General features: G+C 40.9%; 1 protein-coding gene across 1 annotated transcript in view; it reads right to left on the bottom strand.

Annotated features, from left to right (window-relative positions):
* The window catches only part of LOC133635379 (retinal Mueller cells isomerohydrolase-like), a 39,227-nt gene that overhangs the window by 10,645 nt on the left and 8,113 nt on the right, over window positions 1–20,469 (bottom strand). Inside the window, exons 4-11 of the mRNA XM_062028528.1 lie at window positions 18,018–18,168; window positions 15,798–15,905; window positions 12,687–12,828; window positions 12,450–12,597; window positions 9,988–10,069; window positions 7,462–7,594; window positions 3,781–3,923; window positions 643–772 (exon numbers count right to left, since the gene is read on the bottom strand). Coding sequence (XP_061884512.1) covers window positions 643–772; window positions 3,781–3,923; window positions 7,462–7,594; window positions 9,988–10,069; window positions 12,450–12,597; window positions 12,687–12,828; window positions 15,798–15,905; window positions 18,018–18,168 — 1,037 coding nt within the window. The remainder of the gene's footprint in view (window positions 1–642; window positions 773–3,780; window positions 3,924–7,461; window positions 7,595–9,987; window positions 10,070–12,449; window positions 12,598–12,686; window positions 12,829–15,797; window positions 15,906–18,017; window positions 18,169–20,469) is intronic.

The following is a 20,469-nucleotide window of genomic DNA, read 5'->3' as shown; positions in this document are numbered from 1 at the left end:
TCCTTGCTTCTTGTCTCGTTTAATAAATGTCATCAGTGTTTGAACCTGACAAGCAGAGTACTGCATTCTTCACCCATTCTTCCCTAAAAATAGGTGGCATACAATCTTTCGCCAGAACGTGCTGAGACACTGTGCAAGGGTACAGTGTCCACGCGTCTCTCCTCAAATTGAGCAAAATTGAATCCTGTCTGTTTATTTCCTTGCTTCTTGTCTCGTTTAATAGATGTCATCGATGTTTGAGCCTGACCGTCACAGAACAGGAACGCTGATGGGTCGCCACTAAGCGCCCCGTAAAAGATGGGATCAAAAAGTAAACGCTGTGGAAGGATAAATAGAAAAAATACAATCTGAAAAAACCTCCATAGCAAAGCACATATACATATTACAACATACATCTCCAGACTTGCAACAGAGGGGAGGGAGTGGGGCTACGGTGGCAGGCTGCAGCTCTTCAGGCGCTGCCCAGCCGTCCATCACCCCTAAGGGATTCGCGTCAAGGGCGTTGGATGGGGGTGTGGGGTATGTGTGTGTGGCGTATATTTTTTGTGGATGCATGTGTGTGTGTGTAAGCCTGCCGCGTTTCCCTGTTCCACGGCCTTGATGTCGTGCAGCCGTCATTTTTGTGCGTGCGTGTGTACTCACGTTGTCTATATCCAGAGGCAACACGTATCGCCTGACCTCAGGCTGAGGGGCTTTCAGGGCAGCTTTCTTAACCTCCTCCCACTCGTTCCTCATGTTGGCCAGGTACAGGTAGTTGTACACAAAGTCAAAACTGCAAACACAGACAATCATTACCATCACATTTTATTAAATAGACTTCAGAACCGCGACCATTTTTATTTCACAGACAGATGTTTTTTTTATGTAAGTATGGGTGCAGTTCAGCTAAATGTGTTGGTTTTCTGACATGGACTTGTTTCTTCAGCATTGTCCACACGTTTAAGTCAGGACTTTGGGAAGGCCATTCTAAAACCTCAATTCTAGCCTGATTTAGCCATTCCTTTACCGCTTTTGACGTGTGTTTGTGGTCATTGTCCTGTTGGAACACCCAACTGCGCCCAAGACCCAACCTCCGGGCTGATGATTTTAGCTTGTCCTGAAGAGTTTGGAGGTAATCCTCCTTTTTCATTGTCCCATTTACTCTCTGTAAAGCACCAGTTCCATTGGCAGCAAAACAGGCCCAGAGCATAATACTACCACCACCATGCTTGACGGTAGGAATGGTGTTCCTGGGACTGGGTATTGTGGCCAAACAGCTCCAATTTTGTTTCATCCTCCAGAAGGTCTTATCTTTGTCCGTGTGATGTATTAGCCACCAAGAGTCCGCGTTCCACTATAATGTGAAACCATGAGGTTACCGACCATAGGGCGCACCGGATTAAAAGGCGCCAAACAGCTCAATTTTTTGTTTAATTTGACATCACACGGACAAAGATAAGACCTTCTGGAAGAAGGTTCTGTGGTCAGATGAAAACAAAAATTGTTTATACCCAGCAATATGTTTGGAGGAGAAAAAGTGAGGCCCCCACCCCACTTTTTAAAAATGTTTTGGGAACACTTTCGTATGGGGAACATATTCACCATTAATTAGTTGCTTATTAAAGTAAGAAAGACTTAATTTAGAGTTATTTGGACACTAGGGGAACATATAAGGGTTAGGGTTACTAATAAGCAATCATTCTGAGGTTATTGAGGGAAGACTCATAATTAATGGCTTACTGCTTGTATAGTAAGGCCATACAGAATAAGGCATTAATAAGTACTTAATAATTACTAATTAATAGCCAATATGTTACTAATTTGCATGTTAATAAGCAACTAATTAATGGTGAATATGTTCCCCATACTTAAAGGCCTACTGAAACTCACTACTACCAACCACACAGTCTGATAGTTTATATATCAATGATGAAATCTTAACATTGCAACACATGCCAATACGGCCGGGTTAACTTATAATTTGCAATTTTAAATTTCCCGCGAAACTTCTGGTTGAAAACGTCTATGTATGATGACGTATGCGCGTGACGTCAATGGTTGAAACGGAAGTATTGGGACACCATTGTATCCAATACAAACAGCTCTGTTTTCATCGCAAAATTCCACAGTATTCTGGACATCTGTGTTGGTGAATCTTTTGCAATTTGTTTAATGAACAATGAAGACTGCAAAGAAGAAAGCTGTAGGTGGGATCGGTGTATTAGCGGCTGGCTGCAGCAACACAACCAGGAGGACTTTGACTTGGATAGCAGACGCGCTATCCGCCGCTAGCCGCCGACCGCACGGATGATCGGGTGAAGTCCTTCGTCGCTCCGTCGATCGCTGGAATGTAGGTGAGCACGGGTGTTGATGAGCAGATGAGGGCTGGCTGGCGTAGGTGGATAGCTAATGTTTTTAGCATAGCTCTGTGAGGTCCCGTTGCTAAGTTAGCTTCAATGGCGTCGTTAGCAACAGCATTGTTAATCTTCGCCAGGCTGGAAAGCATTAACCGTGTAGTTACATGTCCATGGTTTTATAGTATTGTTGATCTTCTGTCTATCCTTCCAGTCAGGGGTTTATTTCTTTTGTTTCTATCTGCAGTTAAGCCCGATGCTATCATGTTAGATCCGTAGCTAAAGTGCTTCGTCGATGTATTGTCGTGGAGATAAAAGTCACTGTGAATGTCCATTTCGCGTTCTCGACTCTCATTTTCAAGAGGATATAGTATCCGAGGTGGTTTAAAATACAAATCCGTGATCCACAATAGAAAAAGGAGAGAGTGTGGAATCCAATGAGCCAGCTTGTACCTAAGTTACGGTCAGAGCGAAAAAAGATGCGTCCTGCACTGCACTCTAGTCCTTCACTCTCACGTTCCTCATCCACGAATCTTTCATCCTGGCTCAAATTAATGGGGTAATCGTCGCTTCCTCGGTCCGAATCGCTCTCGCTGCTGGTTTAAACAATGGGGAAATGTGAGGAGCCTTTCAACCTGCGACGTCACGTTACTTCCGGTACAGGCAAGGCTTTTTTTATCAGCGACCAAAACTTTATCGTCGATGTTCTCTACTAAATCCTTTCAGCAAAAATATGGCAATATCGCGAAATGATCAAGTATGACACATAGAATGGATCTGCTATCCCCGTTTGAATAAAACAATTTCATTTCAGTAGGCCTTTAAGTGTTACCAATGTTTTAATACATTTTTCATTAATTTTTATGTATGATTTTAAACTTTTCTTTGTTTTTTAATTTGTATTCTGTTATCTTCTGTATTATGTATTGCTATTATTAATACGATTGATGTCACTATTTTAAGTTTTTTATTTGTGTATTTATATATTAGTATTTTATTTTTGATATATTCTAAAATATGTTTTATACTATTTTTTAGATGACTTTGATTTTTTGTTATTCTCTAGTTTGGACACAGGAGAGAGGGCGTTTTCATTGCTATGCAATTTTTTGTTTATCTCAATAATGCTGTGAGTGTGTGCTTCTTTTGTTTTTTTCTACTGGTGGCATTTTGTGTTGCAACTTGCTTGTGCATTAAAAGTGCAACATAAAGTTTATTTGATTGATTGATTAGAGTCGGCATGTCCAATTAAGAAAGGAAGCGAAGGCCACTTCAATTGTATTCCTTTTTCTCTGTTTTTTAAATAAACACGTTATATAACCAAGACATGGTAACCTTTTCATTAAAGGTTTAAATAATTATTGGTGTAATATCTTGTTAAAGCATTCAATATGTTTACTGTAAAATAACATAAGAAATAAATAGAATGGACATTGATGACACTCACCCTTTCCACACGCAGAGATCGACAACAATGAATCCCTGGTCTTCATAGGCATTAATATGATGGAAGAGGTTGAAAGCTGACGTTCGGAACTTGTGGCCGCTCAGGTGTGCTGCCGGCTCCTTGGTGACCAGGTGGAACCATGTCTGCGGAAACATCCATGCAAAATCACAGCCTCATACTGTACTCAACATCAAAAAGTCTTCATTATCAAACATCAAAAATAATGTTTTATTTTTGCACAAATTTTAAAAGAACATCATTTTCAGCTATGTTTGTAAACGTCACCAAAGTGCCGGCCCCCCTAAACATAAGTATAGTATAGTGGAAACACATAGTTAGAAATGTTAAATGTTTGCAGTATTAAAGATGCCAGCGAGTGTTGCAGTTTGGTGTAAGAGCTCTGCTGGACAGTGGGTTGACCCCTAATAAAATAGCGTGTACTATTAGTGGATGTGTTGCGGGTGATCTACCATATTTTCCAGACTAAAAGGCGCACTTAAAATCCCTTTTTTTCCCCTCAAAACTCAACAGTGCGCCTTATAACCCGGCGCGTCTAATGTAAGGAGTAAGTTTGGTTGAGCTTACCCACCTCAAAGCTATTTTATTTGGTACACGGTGTAATGATAAGTGTGACCAGTAGATGGCAGTCAAACATAAGAGATAAGTGTAGGCTGCACTGTGATGGCAATATGTCTCAAGTAGAGATGTCCGATAATGGCTTTTTTTGCCGATATCCAATATTCCGATATTGTCCAACTCTTAATTACCGATTCCGATATCAACCGATACCGATATATACAGTCGTGGAATTAACACATTATTATGCCTCATTTTGTTGTGATGCCCCGCTGGATGCATTAAACAATTTAACAAGGTTTTCCAAAATAAATCAACTCAAGTTATGGAAAAAAGTGCCAACATGGCACTGCCATATTTATTATTGAAGTCACAAAGTGCATTATTTGTTTTAACATGCCTCAAAACAGCAGCTTGGAATTTGGGACATGCTCTCCCTGAGAGAGCATGAGGAGGTTGAGGTGGGCGGGGTTGGGGGGTGGGGGGGGTGTATATTGTAGTGTCCCGGAAGAGTTAATGCTGCAAGGGGTTCTGGGTATTTGTTCTGTTGTGTTTACGTTGTGTTACGGTGCGGACGTTCTCCCGAAATGTGTTTGTCATTCTCGTTTGGTGTGGGTTCACAGTGTGGCGCATATTTGTAACAGTGTTGAAGTTATTTATACGGCTACCCTCAGTGTGACCTGTATGGCTGTTGACCAAGTTTGCCTTGCATTCACTTGTGTGTGTGTGAAAAGCCGTGAATATTATGTGACTGGGCCGGCACGCAAATGCATGGCCTTTAGGGCACGCCCCCAATATTGTTGTCTGGGTGGAAATCGGGAGAAATTCGGGAGAATGGTTGCCCCGGGAGATTGTCGGGAGGGGCACTTAAATTCGGGAGTCTCCCGGGACAATTGGGAGGGTTGGCAAGTATGACTGTACTTCTCCCTACGTCCGTGTACCACTCCGTACAGCGGCGTTTTAAAAAGTCATACATTCAACTTTTTGAAACCGATACCGATAATTTCCGATATTACTTTTTTAAAGCATTCATCGGTCGATAATATCGGCAGTCCGATATTATCGGACATCTCTACTAGAAACTGTTCCACGACCGCCGTTTAGTGTTAATGTGTATAACACGTCTGAAATGTCCGTGCAAACTGGCACAGTTACGCACAAATTGCTCTGACAGAGTCAATCATGCTGCAAAGACTGACTATTGAGAGGGAGAGAATATTTCACATCTGCACCGTAACACAACCACAAATACCCAGAACCCCTTGCAGCACTAACTCTTCCGGGACGCTACAATATACACCCCCCCCCCCCCCCACCTCAACCCCGCCCACCTCAACCTCCTCATGCTCTCTCAGGGAGAGCATGTCCCAAATTCCAAGCTGCTGTTTTGAGGCATGATAAAAAAAAAAAAAAGCACTTTGTGACTTCAATAATAAATATGGCAGTGCCATGTTGGCCTTTTATTTCCATAACTTGAGTTGATTTATTTTGGAAAACCTTCTTACATTGTTTAATGCATCCAGCGGGGCATCACAACAAAATTAGGCATAATAATTTGTTGATTCCAAGACTGTATATATCGGTATCGGTTGATATCGGAATCGGTAATTAAGAGTTGGACAATATCGGAATATCGGCAAAAAAGCCATTATCGGGCATCTCTAGTATAGTATAGTGGAAACACTGTCATAGTTAGAAATGTTAAACTGTTAAAAAACATAATTTGCAGTATTAAAGGCGCCAGCGAGTGTTGCAGTGTGGTGTAAGAGCTCTGCTGGACACTACAGTGGGTTGACCCTTCATAAAATTGTGCGAGTTGCGGGTAATCTTCCGTATTTTCCGGACTATAAGGCGCACTTAAAATCCTTATTTTTCCCTCAAAACTCGACAGTGCGCCTTATAACCCGGTGCGCCTAATAGTAAGGAGTAAGTTTGGTTGAGCTTACCCACCTCGAAGCTATTTTATTCGGTACATGGTGTAATGATAAGTGTGACCAGTAGATGGCAGTCAAACATAAGAGTAACATAAGTGTAGGCTGCACTGTGATGGCAATATGTCTCAAGTAAACAACACCAACATTTTAAATGTTCCATTGAAAATATAGAACATTACACACGGCGCTCTTGTCTGTTTAACACAGTGGTCCCCAACATTTTTGTAGCTGGGGACCGGTCAACGCTTGAAAATTTGTCCCATGGACCGGGGGGGGGGATTTTTTTTTTTTTTCCATAAAGAAATACAATCATGTGTGCTTACGGACTGTATCCCTGCAGACTGTATTGATCTATATTGATATTAAGTTAAAGTTAAAGTACCAATGATTGTCACACACACACTAGGTGTGGTGAAATTTGTCCTCTGCATTTGACCCATCCCCTTGATCACCCCCTGTGAGGTGAGGGGAGCAGTGGGCAGCAGCGGTGCCGCGCCCGGGAATCATTTTGGTGATTTAACCCCCAATTCCAACCCTTGATGCTGAGTGCCAAGCAGGGAGGTAATGGGTCCCATTTTTATAGTCTTTGGTATGACTCGGCCGGGGTTTGAACTCACAACCTACCGATCTCAGGGCGGACACTCTATAATGTATATATTGTGTTTTTTATGTTGATTTAATTTAAAAAATATATATATATATATATTTATTTTTTTATTTTTTATTTATTTCTTGCGCGGCCCGGTACCAATCGGTCTGCGGACCGGTACCGGGCCACGGCCCGGTGGTTGGGGACCACTGATTTAACAGACACAATCCTCTCTGTGCACAGCTTAGCAGATCACTTTTGCGTGCGCTACCAAGCTTGCACTTGTTTTGATGCGCGCAAACCTTAAGTAGATCAGGCCCTTAGAGTGCTACCCTCAACTCCATCAAACACATACAAAATATATTTTAAGCCCGCAATTATAACTGTATGTTTATTCATCTTTACCGTGAATTGATTAACGTGGACCCCGACTTAAACAAGTTGAAAAACTTATTGGGGTGTTACCATTTAGTGGTCAATTGTACGGAATATGTACTGTACTGTGCAATCTACTAATACAAGTCTCAATCAATCAATCAATCATGTGTGTAAGACCGGTTACACAATAACGAGCTCACCTACCCCCATGGTCTCGTTAGATTCGAAGCAGTCCATGTATGTCGCACCTCTGACACTCCAAGCCGACAGGAACTTGAGCAGGTTGATTTTTACCGGCTGCTCCACGAAGACAAAATAGTTGTCCGTCAAACCGAAACTAAAGAAACACAAGCAAAGAGAAACGGATGTATACGATTTAGCACTTTAAAAAAAAATTCATACTTCAAAAAAGTACATTTAATCATTTTGCGTTAAATTCCATAGGAAGGCTTTTGCTCTCTGTCAGTCGTCCTCAGACGAGCTTCCATCGGAGTCTCCCATCATTCCGGTTCTCCATACACTCCCGCATCCTTCTTCAGGATGTCCACGTATGCTAGCGCGGGACGTCCTCGCGATCGATGCCCGTGCGTTGGTTCCCATAGGACCAGCCTGCTGGCCGGGAGCTCCCGATGTCTGTGGCAGTGGCCGGCCGGCTTCATCCTCCTAGCTCAGTGGTTCTTAACCTTGTTGGAGGTACCGAACCCCACCAGTTTCATATGCGCATTCACCGAACCCTTCTTTAGTCCATCCATCTTCTTCCGCTTATCCGAGGCAGCAGCCTAAGCAGAGAAGCCCAGACTTCCCTCTCCCCAGCCACTTCGTCCAGCTCCTCCCGGGGGATACCGAGGCGTTCCCAGGCCAGCCGGGAGACATAGTCTTTCCAACGTATCCTGGGTCTTCCCCGTGGCCTCCTACCGGTCAGACGTGCCCTAAACACCTCCCTAGGGAGGCGTTCGGGTGGTGTCCTGACCAGATGACCAAACCACCTCATCTGGCTCCTCTCCATGTGGAGGAGCAGCGGCTTTAGTTTGAGCTCCTCCCGGATGACAGAGCTTCTCACCCTCTCTCTAAGGGAGAGCCCGCCACCCGGCGGAGGAAATTCATTTGGGCCGCTTGTACCCGTGATCTTGTCCTTTCGGTCATAACCCAAAGCTCATGACCATTGGTGAGGATGAGAACGTAGATCGACCGGTAAATTGAGAGCTTTGCCTTCCGGCTCAGCTCCTTCTTCACCACAACGGATCGATACAGCATCCGCATTACTGAAGATGCCGCACCGATCCGCCTGTCGATCTCATGATCCACTCTTCCCACAAGACTCCAAGGTACTTGAACTCCTACACTTGGGGCAAGATCTTCTCCCCAACCCGGAGATTCAAGACTAAGTTATATGATTTTTTTACTGGTGCACAAAATGAACCATGCATGAACATCACCTTGTTTAAAGAACAAAACCAACACAGTGCATGAACTCACAACAAATTACACACCTGCAAATCAGTTTGACTTCTGCTGTTGCCGTATCCATGATATGCCGATAGGGAGAAGTTTTTATGTACACGATGAGTCGGGTGTGGCTTGACCTCCGCGGCGGATGCTCCACCGAACCCCTGAGGCCGACTCACCGAACCCCTAGGGTTCGATCAAACCTAGGTTAAGAACCACTGTCCTAGCTGTTACCTTCTTGCTGAGCCTCTGCAGTTGCCCGTACAGGTCCTTGTTGGTAATGTGGATGTTCTGGTCCACATTCAGAACAGCTCGTATCGTTCTGGTGTAGCACCCATTTAGGGACTTCTGCAGGGTGGGTGTCAGGGTCCAGCTTTCACAGCCATACAGGAGGACAGACTCCACAGTGACGTGGAATAGACTCAGCTTTATGTGTCGGGGGAGATTCGAGCGCCACACTCTTGACATACCGTTCAAGGCCCTCCACGCTAGTGCCTTCCTGACGATAAGGTCTTGTTCTGTGGAGTTCATCCAGGAACCCAAGTACTTGAAGTCATTGACCTCTCGCAGAGCGTTGCCATCTGATGTTGTTATTGGCGGGTAGTCCATGTGTAGGTTATAGGTGATTACTTCAGTCTTCTTTGCGTTCAGTCTGAGGCCAACCCTGGCACATTCCACCTCCACTCTGTTCAGGAGTTCCTGTGCCTGCTCCACGCGATCAGCCAACATGCAGATGTCATCTGTGTAGTCTAGGTCTGCCAGGGCTACAGCAGGGGTTCTTGAGGATTCTCAGCAAATGCCTTTTTGAAATCAATGAAACACAGTACTGTTGTCAAGTTGTTCTTCTTCACCTCCTCAATCATTCTCCTTAAGGCCAGGATCTGGCCTAGGGTGGTCCTTCCCTTTCTGAAGCCATTTTGGTTGTCCCTCAGGTGTGGGTCAATGGCGTCCCTAATCCGGTTTAATATCATGCGGTTGTAGAGCTTCGCTATGACACAGGTCAGGCTAATGCCACGATAGCTGTCTGGCTTAGACAGATCTCCAGATCTGGGAACCGGGATGATGTCTGACAAGGACCATATGTCGGGCTTGAGGTTCTCTATCAGAGCCTGGTTGCAGATCTCCAGTATAATGTTATCGAGATCGCAGTTTTTGGGGACTTCTGGGGGGGATCCCGTCCGGACCAGCACTATTCCCTTGCCTCAAGTTGGACTTCATTGTGGCAAACACACTCTTGAATTTGTTTTGATTTTTTGTTTTTCATTGTATAAATGGAGACAGTACCTGTGTATGTAGGAGGGTTTTAATCTCTCACTGCTTGGGAGCTGAACGATGACCTGGGATTTCTCCAAGGGGTCCGACTTGTCTGGAAAGACACAGTTGCGGAATGTCAGAGAGAGTAAAAAAGGGTGGAAAGGGAAACAATACATTCTAATGATTATGTTGTACTCAACAAAAATAAATAAAAAATCCTCCTTTGAGTTGACTTCATTGTTATTCATCAATATCATATACCGGTACACTATATTGCCAAAAGTAATTGTCCACCCATCCAAATGATCAGAATCGGGTGTATAAAATCAAGCACTTAGGCATGGAGACTGTTTCTACAAACATTTGTGAAAGAATGGGCCGCTCTCAGTGATTTCCAGCATGGAACTGCCATAGGATGCCACCTGTGCAACAAACCCAGTCGTGAAATTTCCTCGCTCCTAAATATTCCAAAGTCAACTGTCGGCTTTATTATAAGAAAATGGAAGAGTTTGGGAACAACAGCAACTCAGCCACCAAGTGGTAGGCCACGTAAACTGACAGAGAGGGGTCAGCGGATGCTGAAGCACATAGTGCAAAGACTTTCTGCACAGTCAGTTGCTACGGAGCTCCAAACTTCATGTGACCTTCCAATTAGCCCACGTACAGTACGCAGACAGCTTCATGGAATGGGTTTCCATGGCCGAGCGGCTGCATCTAAGCCATACATCACCAAGTCCAATCTGATGGACGAGTCTGGGTTTGGAGGTTACCAGGAGAACGCTACACTTCGGACTGCATTGTGCCGAGTGTGAAATTTGGAGGAATTATGGGGTGGGGTTGTTTTTCAGGAGTTGGGCTTGGCCCCTTAGTTCCAGCGAAATTAACTTTGATTGCTCCAGGATACCAAAACATTTTGGACAATTCCATGCTCCCAACCTTGTGGGAACAGTTTGGGTGGGCCCCTTCCTCTTCCAACACAGCAAGGTCCATAAAGACATGGATGACATAGTCTGGTGTGGATGAACTTGACTGGCTTGCACAGAGTCCTGACCTGAACCCAATAGAACACCTTTAGAATGAATTGGAACGGAGGCCTTCTCCACCAACATCAGTGTGTGACCTCACCAATGTGCTTTTGGAAGAATGGTGGAAAATTCTTATAAACACACTCCGCAACCTTGTGGACAGCCTTCCCAGAAGAGTTGAAGCTGTAATCGCTGCAAAAGGTGGACCCACATCATATTGAACCCTATGGGTTAGGAATGGGATGGCACTTCAAGTTCATATGTGAGTCAAGGCAGGTGGCCAAGTACTTTTGGCAATATAGTGTATCAGGGGTGTCCAAAACCGTTTCCTCTGAGGGCCGCATCCAGAAAAAAATGAGTTGAAGGTTAATATAAAATAAATATAGCCGTGAAAGTTTAGTAAGAAGGTTACTTGAATGACTACACCCCTCCATCAAAAATGCATCTGTGGCAGCATAGAATAAAGTGATTTGTCATTGCACATAACTGTGGTCCATTCAAGGACCCACCATTAAAGTTAGAAACACAGGCGTCACTGGGATTTAGAGACAAGGGGCTGGGGGCCAAACAACTTGGACAGGCCTGGGCAATTATCTTGACTCGGGGGCCAAATTTAGGGAAAAAAATGTGTCTGGGGGCCTGTATATCAGATTTTTAGGAACACTAATACAAAACCTCACAATAATCTAGACATGTTTTGTATGTTAATGTCGTCTTCCAGCAGCATTCCTCCGTTCCCGCGTTACGAGCTGTGTGTCTCGTTTCCCCGTGTTCCCCTACGGTTTCCTGGCTGCCACTCTTGGATCTCGACCTCCCGCCTGGACACGGACTTCGACGCCTCGCTCCTGCACTTGACCCGCCCACAGACCTACGAGCCAGCCTTGCCCCCTCTTGGACTTCCGCACCTCGCTCAACACTTCCGGTAACAAACTACAGATACTCTCTACACATAGTCACACCCGTACACCTTTTGGATTAGTCACACTCCATTCCCTTGTTTATTAATGTTGTTTAATAATAAATATAGAGCTAAACGACGTCCCTCCTGTCTGTGCCGTCTTCTTCAACCTGTACACGTAGCATTAAAAAATAAAAATGGCCCCTGGGCTTCACTTTAGACATGCTGGTTGTCAGAATAATTGTATCTAAGTAATCACAAAACTTTGTGTTGCCATGAGTTCCCGACGAGCAGACAAAAGCTGTCTTTGATCTTACCAATCAAAAGGCTTGTAAAACTCCACTGTGTAGGATGGGAAGCGACATGAAGGTGTCAGTTTCTTTGATGTATTGTAATCCGAGATCTACAAAGCGGAGAGGAAGCAGGACCTGACTCCCCTCCAGGCACCTTTTCTTTGAACTGTTTTGTGACCAAAGGCAGCGGCTGTTTACGACCCCCTTCCTTTAGAAACAGCTGTTGCCATGTAATCAGGGAAAGTCCAACAAAATAACCAACAAAATGTGACTCACCTCTCTGAGCAGGTGGGATCCTGACAATGTTGTAAGCCAGACTCATGTTCTTTCCAAAGCAGTTACCAATATTGTACACTGTCCCATCCGCCTCGATGTGGGGGTGGGCTGTCACCCCGTTCACAGACAGGTACTTACACAGGTCCACCTACAGTCATGTGAGCACATTCACAAATCAACACTCTGTAAACGACCGCTTTGTATTTATCGGCGGTGTCCTGTCTCCATGACTCTCACCTTCTTTAACGTTTCCAGTGAGTCGGGATCCACCTTTGTAATGTAGTTGGTTTCTGTAACAGCGTAGAAGTCTTCGCCAACTGGATAAATGTTCACCATGCAGTTATCAGTCACTTCGATCCCCTTAAAGTAAGTGAAGAATCTGCAGACACACAAACAACAAGTCAGTCCTTTATGCATGTCATTGTTTTATAATTGATTAGTGCTTGCTGTTTGTAAGTACAAACCCCGTTTCCATATGAGTTGGGAAATTGTGTTAGATGTAAATATAAACAGAATACAATGATTTGCAAATCATTTTCAACCCATATTCAGTTGAATATGCTACAAAGACAACATATTTGATGTAAACTTTATTTTTTTTGCAAATAATCATGAACTTTAGAATTTGATGCCAGCAACACGTGACAAAGAAGTTGGGAAAGGTGGCAATAAATACTGATAAAGTTGAGGAATGCTCATCAAACACTTATTTGGAACATCCCACAGGTGAACAGGCAAATTGGGAACAGGTGGGTGCCATGATTGGGTATAAAAGTAGATTCCATGAAATGCTCAGTCATTCACAAACAAGGATGGGGCGAGGGTCACCACTTTGCCAACAAATGCGTGAGCAAATTGTTGAACAGTTTAAGAAAAACCTTTCTCAACCAGCTATTGCAAGGAATTTAGGGATTTCACCATCTACAATCTGTAATATCATCAAAGGCCTTTTGCGCGTGCGCGGCGCCTTCGTGCATGCGCGCGGTGCCTTTCTGCGCGCGCGCTGTCTCGTTTTGCGCGCGCGCGGTGCCTTTCTGCGCGCGCGCTGTCTCGGTCTGTGCGCTGTCATGTTTCATTTTGGTACTTTGGAGGCGGGTATGCTTAGACCGCCCCTTCTTTCTGATTGGCTTTGAGCAATCAGAAGTATAGCAGGGCGGGTCATCGTCAATATGTATCAAGATTTACGGAGGAAGAAGTGGATAAAAAAATGTTGGCTGAAAAAGAGGTAAGTTATTGAACTGGTTTGGAGTGATTGTAAGGGTACTATTACTAAAAATAATAATAATACATTTTTATTTATAAAGCACTTTTCATACATTTAAAATGCAGCTCAAAGTGCTTTACATAGTTAAAAACAAAATGAGAAATAACACCCACACTCCATGAAGACAGTCAAACATGTACATAAAAATAAACAAACAACAACAACAACAATAATAATAATAATAACAACACAATGACAATAGCCAATCACAGGAACCCTCTGGACGTGGAGATCCAGAGGGCTCTTTGAGAAAACACTAGATGATCAAATAAATGGATTAAAAATAATTAAAATACACATCAGGTAAAAGTCCAAAAATAATATGAAATAAGATAAGATATAATCAAACATAAAAATAAACTACAATATGAAAAACTATAAAATAAAATAAAATACAATAAAAACTGAAATATAAATATAATAAGACCATATAAAAATAGGCTAAGATATGATACAACATAAAAATAAGCTAAGATATGATAAAACATAAAAATAACTAATACTAATAGAATAATCCTGCACATTGGGCCTAATATTTGTGTAGTAAAGTGGTTTTTGAATTCGAGCAATGTAATCTGAAAGATGTTTAAAATATCAACAATTAATATTAATATTTTTTAAACAATATACTTCTCATAACATATTTATGAGATATATTTTAAGTATATTTAATTTTTATTTTGTGACCTTCTAATATTTTAGATCAGGGGTGTCTAAACTTTTTACACCAAGTTTTTTATTTTGTTTTTTATTCTATTTTCTATTAACTAAACTTTATTTATGTGTGCATGAGAGAGTGTAAAGAAAAGCATTGCTATAGTTTCACTTCATCTGCCTTTTTTTACAACCTACTTGAAGTTGTATTTTTCTTTTTTTTTTCTTTCTTTTTTTTCTTTCAAAGCCAATCAGAAAGAAGGGGCGGTCTAAGCATACCCGCCCCCAAAGTACCAAAATGAAACATGACAGCGCACAGACCGAGACAGCGCGCACGCAAGAAGGCACCATGCGCGCGCAAAAGGGTGTCGCGCACGCGCGCACGAAGTGGAGAATCAGCGCACGATAACAGTTTTTACGCGCTTGGATTTTTGGTACTAATGTGACGCCATAAGTGCATTTCAGGTACGCCCCCAAGACTGTGGTCCGGGTGGACTACGAGATATAATGACTGATAAACACATTCGTTAGATAATGAAGGTTGCCTCAGCTCAAAGCCTGAGCCCCGACATTAATGAACTAGCATCCAAGAAAAGATGGCAGGTATCTGGCTTGGGCACATCAGATTAGATCAGTGTGTTGCAAACTGAGCAGTTTAAAGTCCTGAATGGTTGGTTTATTCATTGTTATTTTATTTTCAAATGTATTAGCCTGTGGAAAAAGTTCATGTTGATATTTACCTCAGAAGGCTGCAAATAGAAAATAGGCATTCAATTTTTATTTAAATTGTATTTGATATGCCATTGATATTTTTTAATTATTATTATTATTATTTGAAACTGGATTTTGCATGTCACTATAAAGTTATATAAGCCTTGCTTGTTCAAAACTTGTTTGGGTCCCTATTAAAAGGTTCATTTGTTCAACCTTGGCCCGCGGCTTTGTTCAGTTTTACATTTTGGCCCACTCTGTGTTTGAGTTTGACACCCCTGGTATAACAGCTTATAACAGGAACTTAACATCACAAAGAGGCAAGGCCATAAAAATAGGTTACAGTAGCATTACAGCATATATGAATACATTTGCATAACATATGTATACATTGACTGTATTGTTTGTCTTTTAGGTTTCACCCTTTTGAACGTCAATAAACCTGCTGACAACACTCATCGCTATCCAGAGTCGTGACGTAACAAAGCCCTTCCATCAGACATGCACCCCTAACGGTACAGTATCATTGCTGTGTTACTTAAAATGAGAACGTGAATTGGATCATTATCCTAACACAGACTTGCATCCCTCTCATCTCCATTATTTCTAACAAATAACGCTGTACAACATTTTAGAATCCTGACAGGGGATGTTCCATCCGCCTTAAGCGTAGATATACAACACAGCAGCAGCATCATATGTGCAACAGTCAAGGTCACCTGGAGAAGATGTTTTTGCAGGGGTCAGGGTATGCTGCTGTGCCAAACTCGGTGATGACCACCCTGTTCTCCGTCATGGCACGGACATATGCGTCTGTTTTGATGAACCTGAATGTGAAGATAAGATAAACCACCGTTAAAAGGGAAACACTGCCAGTGTTTAGAGATGTCCGATAATGGCTTTTTTGCCGATATCGTCCAACTCTTAATTACCGATTCCGATATCAACCGATACAGATATATACAGTCGTGCAATAAACACATTATTATGCCTAATTTTGTTGTGATGCCCCGCTAGATGCATTAAACAATGTAACAAGGTTTTCCAAAATAAATCAACTCAAGTTATGGAAAAAAAATGCCAACATGGCACTGCCATATTTATTATTGAAGTCACAAGCATGGTGGTGGTAGTATTTTGCTCTGGGCCTGTTTTGCTGTCAATGGAACTGGTGCTTTACAGAGAGTAAATGGGACAATGAAAAAGGAGGATTACCTCCAAAATTCTTCAGGACAACCTAAAATCATCAGCCCGGAGGTTGGGTCTTGGGCGCAGTTGGGTGTTCCAACAGGACAATGACCCCAAACACACGTCAAAAGTGGTAAAGGAATGGCTAAATCAGGCTAGAATGAAGGTTTTAGAATGGCCTTCCCAAAGTCCTGACTTAAACGTGTGGACAATGCTGAAGAAACAAGTCCATGTCGGAAAACCATCAAATTTAGCTGAACTGCACCAATTTTGTCAAGAGGAGTGGTCAAAAATTCAAGCAGAAGCTTGTGGATGGCTACCAAAAGCGCCTTATTGCAGTGAAACTTGCCAAGGGACATGTAAGAAAATATTAACATTGCTGTATGTATACTTTTGACCCAGCACATTTGCTCACATTTTCAGTAGACCCATAATAAATTCATAAAAGAACCAAACTTCATGAATGTTTTTTTGTGACCAACAAGTATGTGCTCCAATCACTCTATCACAAAAAAATAAGAGTTGTAGAAATTATTGGAAACTCAAGACAGCCATGACATTAAGTTCTTTACAAGTGTATGTAAACTTTTGACCGTGACTGTATATACATACACTACCGTTCAAAAGTTTGGGGTCACCCAAACAATTTTGTGGAATAGCCTTCATTTCTAAGAACAAGAATAGACTGTCGAGTTTCAGATGAAAGTTCTCTTTTTCTGGCCATTTTGAGCGTTTAATTGACCCCACAAATGTGATGCTCCAGAAACTCAATCCGCTCAAAGGAAGGTCAGTTTTGTAGCTTCTGTAACGAGCTAAACTGTTTTCAGATGTGTGAACATGATTGCACAAGGGTTTTCTAATCATCAATTAGCCTTCTGAGCCAATGAGCAAACACATTGTACCATTAGAACACTGGAGTGATAGTTGCCTCTATACACCTATGTTGATATTGCACCAAAAACCAGACATTTGCAGCCAGAATAGTCATTTACCACATTAGCAATGTATAGAGTGTATTTCTTTAAAGTTAAGACTAGTTTAAAGTTATCTTCATTGAAAAGTACAGTGCTTTTCCTTCAAAAATAAGGACATTTCAATGTGACCCCAAACTTTTGAACGGTAGTGTATATACCGGTATATATATATTTTATATATATACATATACAGAGTAATAATACAACACTTTCACAATGTGTTGGGCTTGTTTTCATAGCGCTGGTCCCTTGTTTCTCAACACTGACATAGAAACATGTGGATGCCACATTATGGTTTGGAATTTTCATTTTATTTTTCTTCTTTGATTTCAAATATGATTGTTTATCCGGTGACAGTCCTTAATGTGTTAGTTGTTTTGTTTTTTATTTTATTTATTTATTTTTGCACTTTTACACCATTCTTGTTTATGCTTTGGGGAAAGAGTGATCCATCCTAATGTAGTTGTTCCCTGCTAATCAATGACAATAAAGACTGTTTTGTTCTATTCCATGAGTTAATAGGTTGTGTTTTTTTTTTTAAATAATTTCCGGAGCAATTTTCCTCAAATAATTATGTAATCAATAGAGATATTCAACTATAATGTTACTATTATAAAGTTAATATTTATTTCCTAAAAATAAAATAATGCAATGGATTAAACTGATCGTGGACTGTGGGCCAAATATAACAAATCAGATTATTTCTTGACTAGTGTACAGTACAGTAAAGCATCAGTTATGAGTCCTTCTTTTTAATATAAAGTGTGCTATTCTTACTTCCTGAAGTAAGTCACCTGACCATCTTTCAGGTCAAATTTGTGCATGATCGCCTGTCCGTCAAAGAGGTGGTGGAAAGGTTGGTCCCCGATCTCAAAGAGACCGGGTCCCACCCTGAGGAGACTGCCGCCAAGCCATGCTGGTAAATTACCTGCACACAAAAGATGAGAAAAAAAAAGTGTTCTTTCTTGTGAACATGAAATGAGGACAAGGCCAAAGGAAATTAGGTAAAAAAAGAAAATAGTCACATATTTATAGTTAGTTGCATTGTAACAGTTTGAACATTATTACTTAAGTAGAAGAGGCAATTCCTGAAGGAATTGCGTGTGAATGCTCCAATGCTGAAATGCTGACAGAATGTAGTTTCAATGTTGGAATGGTTTGAATGTTGAAGAGTAAGAATTTCCAGGAAAACCGGAATTTGGTTTGGAACTTGGGAAAGTGTTAGTTTGAATGTCCAGGATGAACAGAATGTGTTAACGTTGGAATGGTTTGAATAGGTTGAAAAATGTGGGAATTGTGCAACTTGGAAACCATTCATTTCAATGGGAACTTCCTGGAAACTTGGGGATTTGGGGAAAAGCAGGATTTTAAAAAAAAAAATGATTAGGAGCAAAAATGAGCTAAATTTGTTGGTTTTGGAATTGTTTAAATCGGGCAAGAAATGTTGAAGTAATAAATGGTATTAGAGAATTTCGGGAACAGCGGGAATTTTTTTTTTTTTAAAGGCTAAAAAATGTGAATGAATGGTTGAATGGTTGGTGTTGGAATTTTTCAAATCGGTCAAAAAATGTTGAAGTAGTAAGATTTTTAATTGAGGAATTGTATTACAGAATTCCTGGAATTTTGGGAAAAGCAGGAATTTTTTTTTAAAATGCTAAAAAATGCGAATGTTGTGAATGAATGGTTGAATGGTTGGTGTTGGAATTTTTCAAATCGGTCAAAAAATGTTGAAGTAGTAAGATTTTTAATTGAGGAATTGTATTACAGAATTCCTGGAATTTTGGGAAAAGCGGGAATTTTTTTTAAAATGCTAAAAAATGTGAATGTTGTGAATGAATGGTTGGTGTTGGAATTTTTCAAATCGGTCGAGAAATGTTGAAGTAGTAAGATTTTTAATTGGGAAATTGTATTACAGAATTCCTGGAATTTCGGGAAAAGCGGGAATTTTTTAAAAAATGCTGAAAAATGCGAATGTTGTGAATGAATGGTTGAATGGTTGATGTTGGAATTTTTCTAATCGGTCGAGAAATTATGAAGTGTAGTAAGATTTTTAATTGAGAAATTGTATTACAGAATTCCTGGAATTTCGGGAAAAGCTGGAATTTTTTTTTTAAATGCGAATGTTGTGAATGAATGGTTGAATGGTTGGTGTTGGAAGTTTTCAAATCGGTCAAAAAATGTTGAAGTAGTAAGATTTTTAATTGAGGAATTGTATTACAGAATTCCTGGAATTTTGCGAAAAGCAGGAATTTTTTTTTTAAATGCTAAAAAATGCGAATGTTGTGAATGAATGGTTGAATGGTTGGTGTTGGAATTTTTCAAATCGGTCAAAAAATGTTGAAGTAGTAAGATTTTTAATTGAGGAATTGTATTACAGAATTCCTGGAATTTTGGGAAAAGCGGGAATTTTTTTTTAAAATGCTAAAAAATGCGAATGTTGTGAATGAATGGTTGGTGTTGGAATTTTTCAAATCGGTCGAGAAATGTTGAAATAGTAAGATTTTTAATTGGGAAATTGTATTACAGAATTCCTGGAATTTCGGGAAAAGCGGGAATTTTTAAAAAAATGCTGAAAAATGCGAATGTTGTGAATGAATGGTTGAATGGTTGATGTTGGAATTTTTCAAATCGGTCGAGAAATTATGAAGTGTAGTAAGATTTTTAATTGAGAAATTGTATTACAGAATTCCTGGAATTTCGGGAAAAGCTGGAATTTTTTTTTTTAAATGCGAATGTTGTGAATGAATGGTTGAATGGTTGGTGTTGGAAGTTTTCAAATCGGTCGAGAAATGTTGAAGTAGTAAGATTTTTAATTGAGAAATTGTATTAAAGAATTCCTGGAATTTTGGGAAAAGCGGGATTTTTTTTTAAAAATGCGAATGTTGTGAATGAATGGTTGGTGTTGGATTTTTTCAAATCGGTCAAGAACTGTTGAAGTAGTAAGATTTTTAATTGAGAAATTGTATTACAGAATTCCTGGAATTTTGGGAAAAGCGGGATTTTTTTTTAAAAATGCGAATGTTGTGAATGAATGGTTGAATGGTTGATGTTGGAATTTTTCAAATCGGTCGAGAAATTATGAAGTGTAGTAAGATTTTTAATTGAGAAATTGTATTACAGAATTCCTGGAATTTGGGGAAAAGCTGGAATTTTTTTTTTAAATGCGAATGTTGTGAATGAATGGTTGAATGGTTGGTGTTGGAAGTTTTCAAATCGGTCGAGAAATGTT

This window comes from Entelurus aequoreus, linkage group LG19 (genome assembly GCF_033978785.1).
Source record: "Entelurus aequoreus isolate RoL-2023_Sb linkage group LG19, RoL_Eaeq_v1.1, whole genome shotgun sequence".
Lineage (NCBI taxonomy): Eukaryota > Metazoa > Chordata > Actinopteri > Syngnathiformes > Syngnathidae > Entelurus > Entelurus aequoreus.
This window is presented reverse-complemented; position numbering and strand designations above follow the sequence as displayed.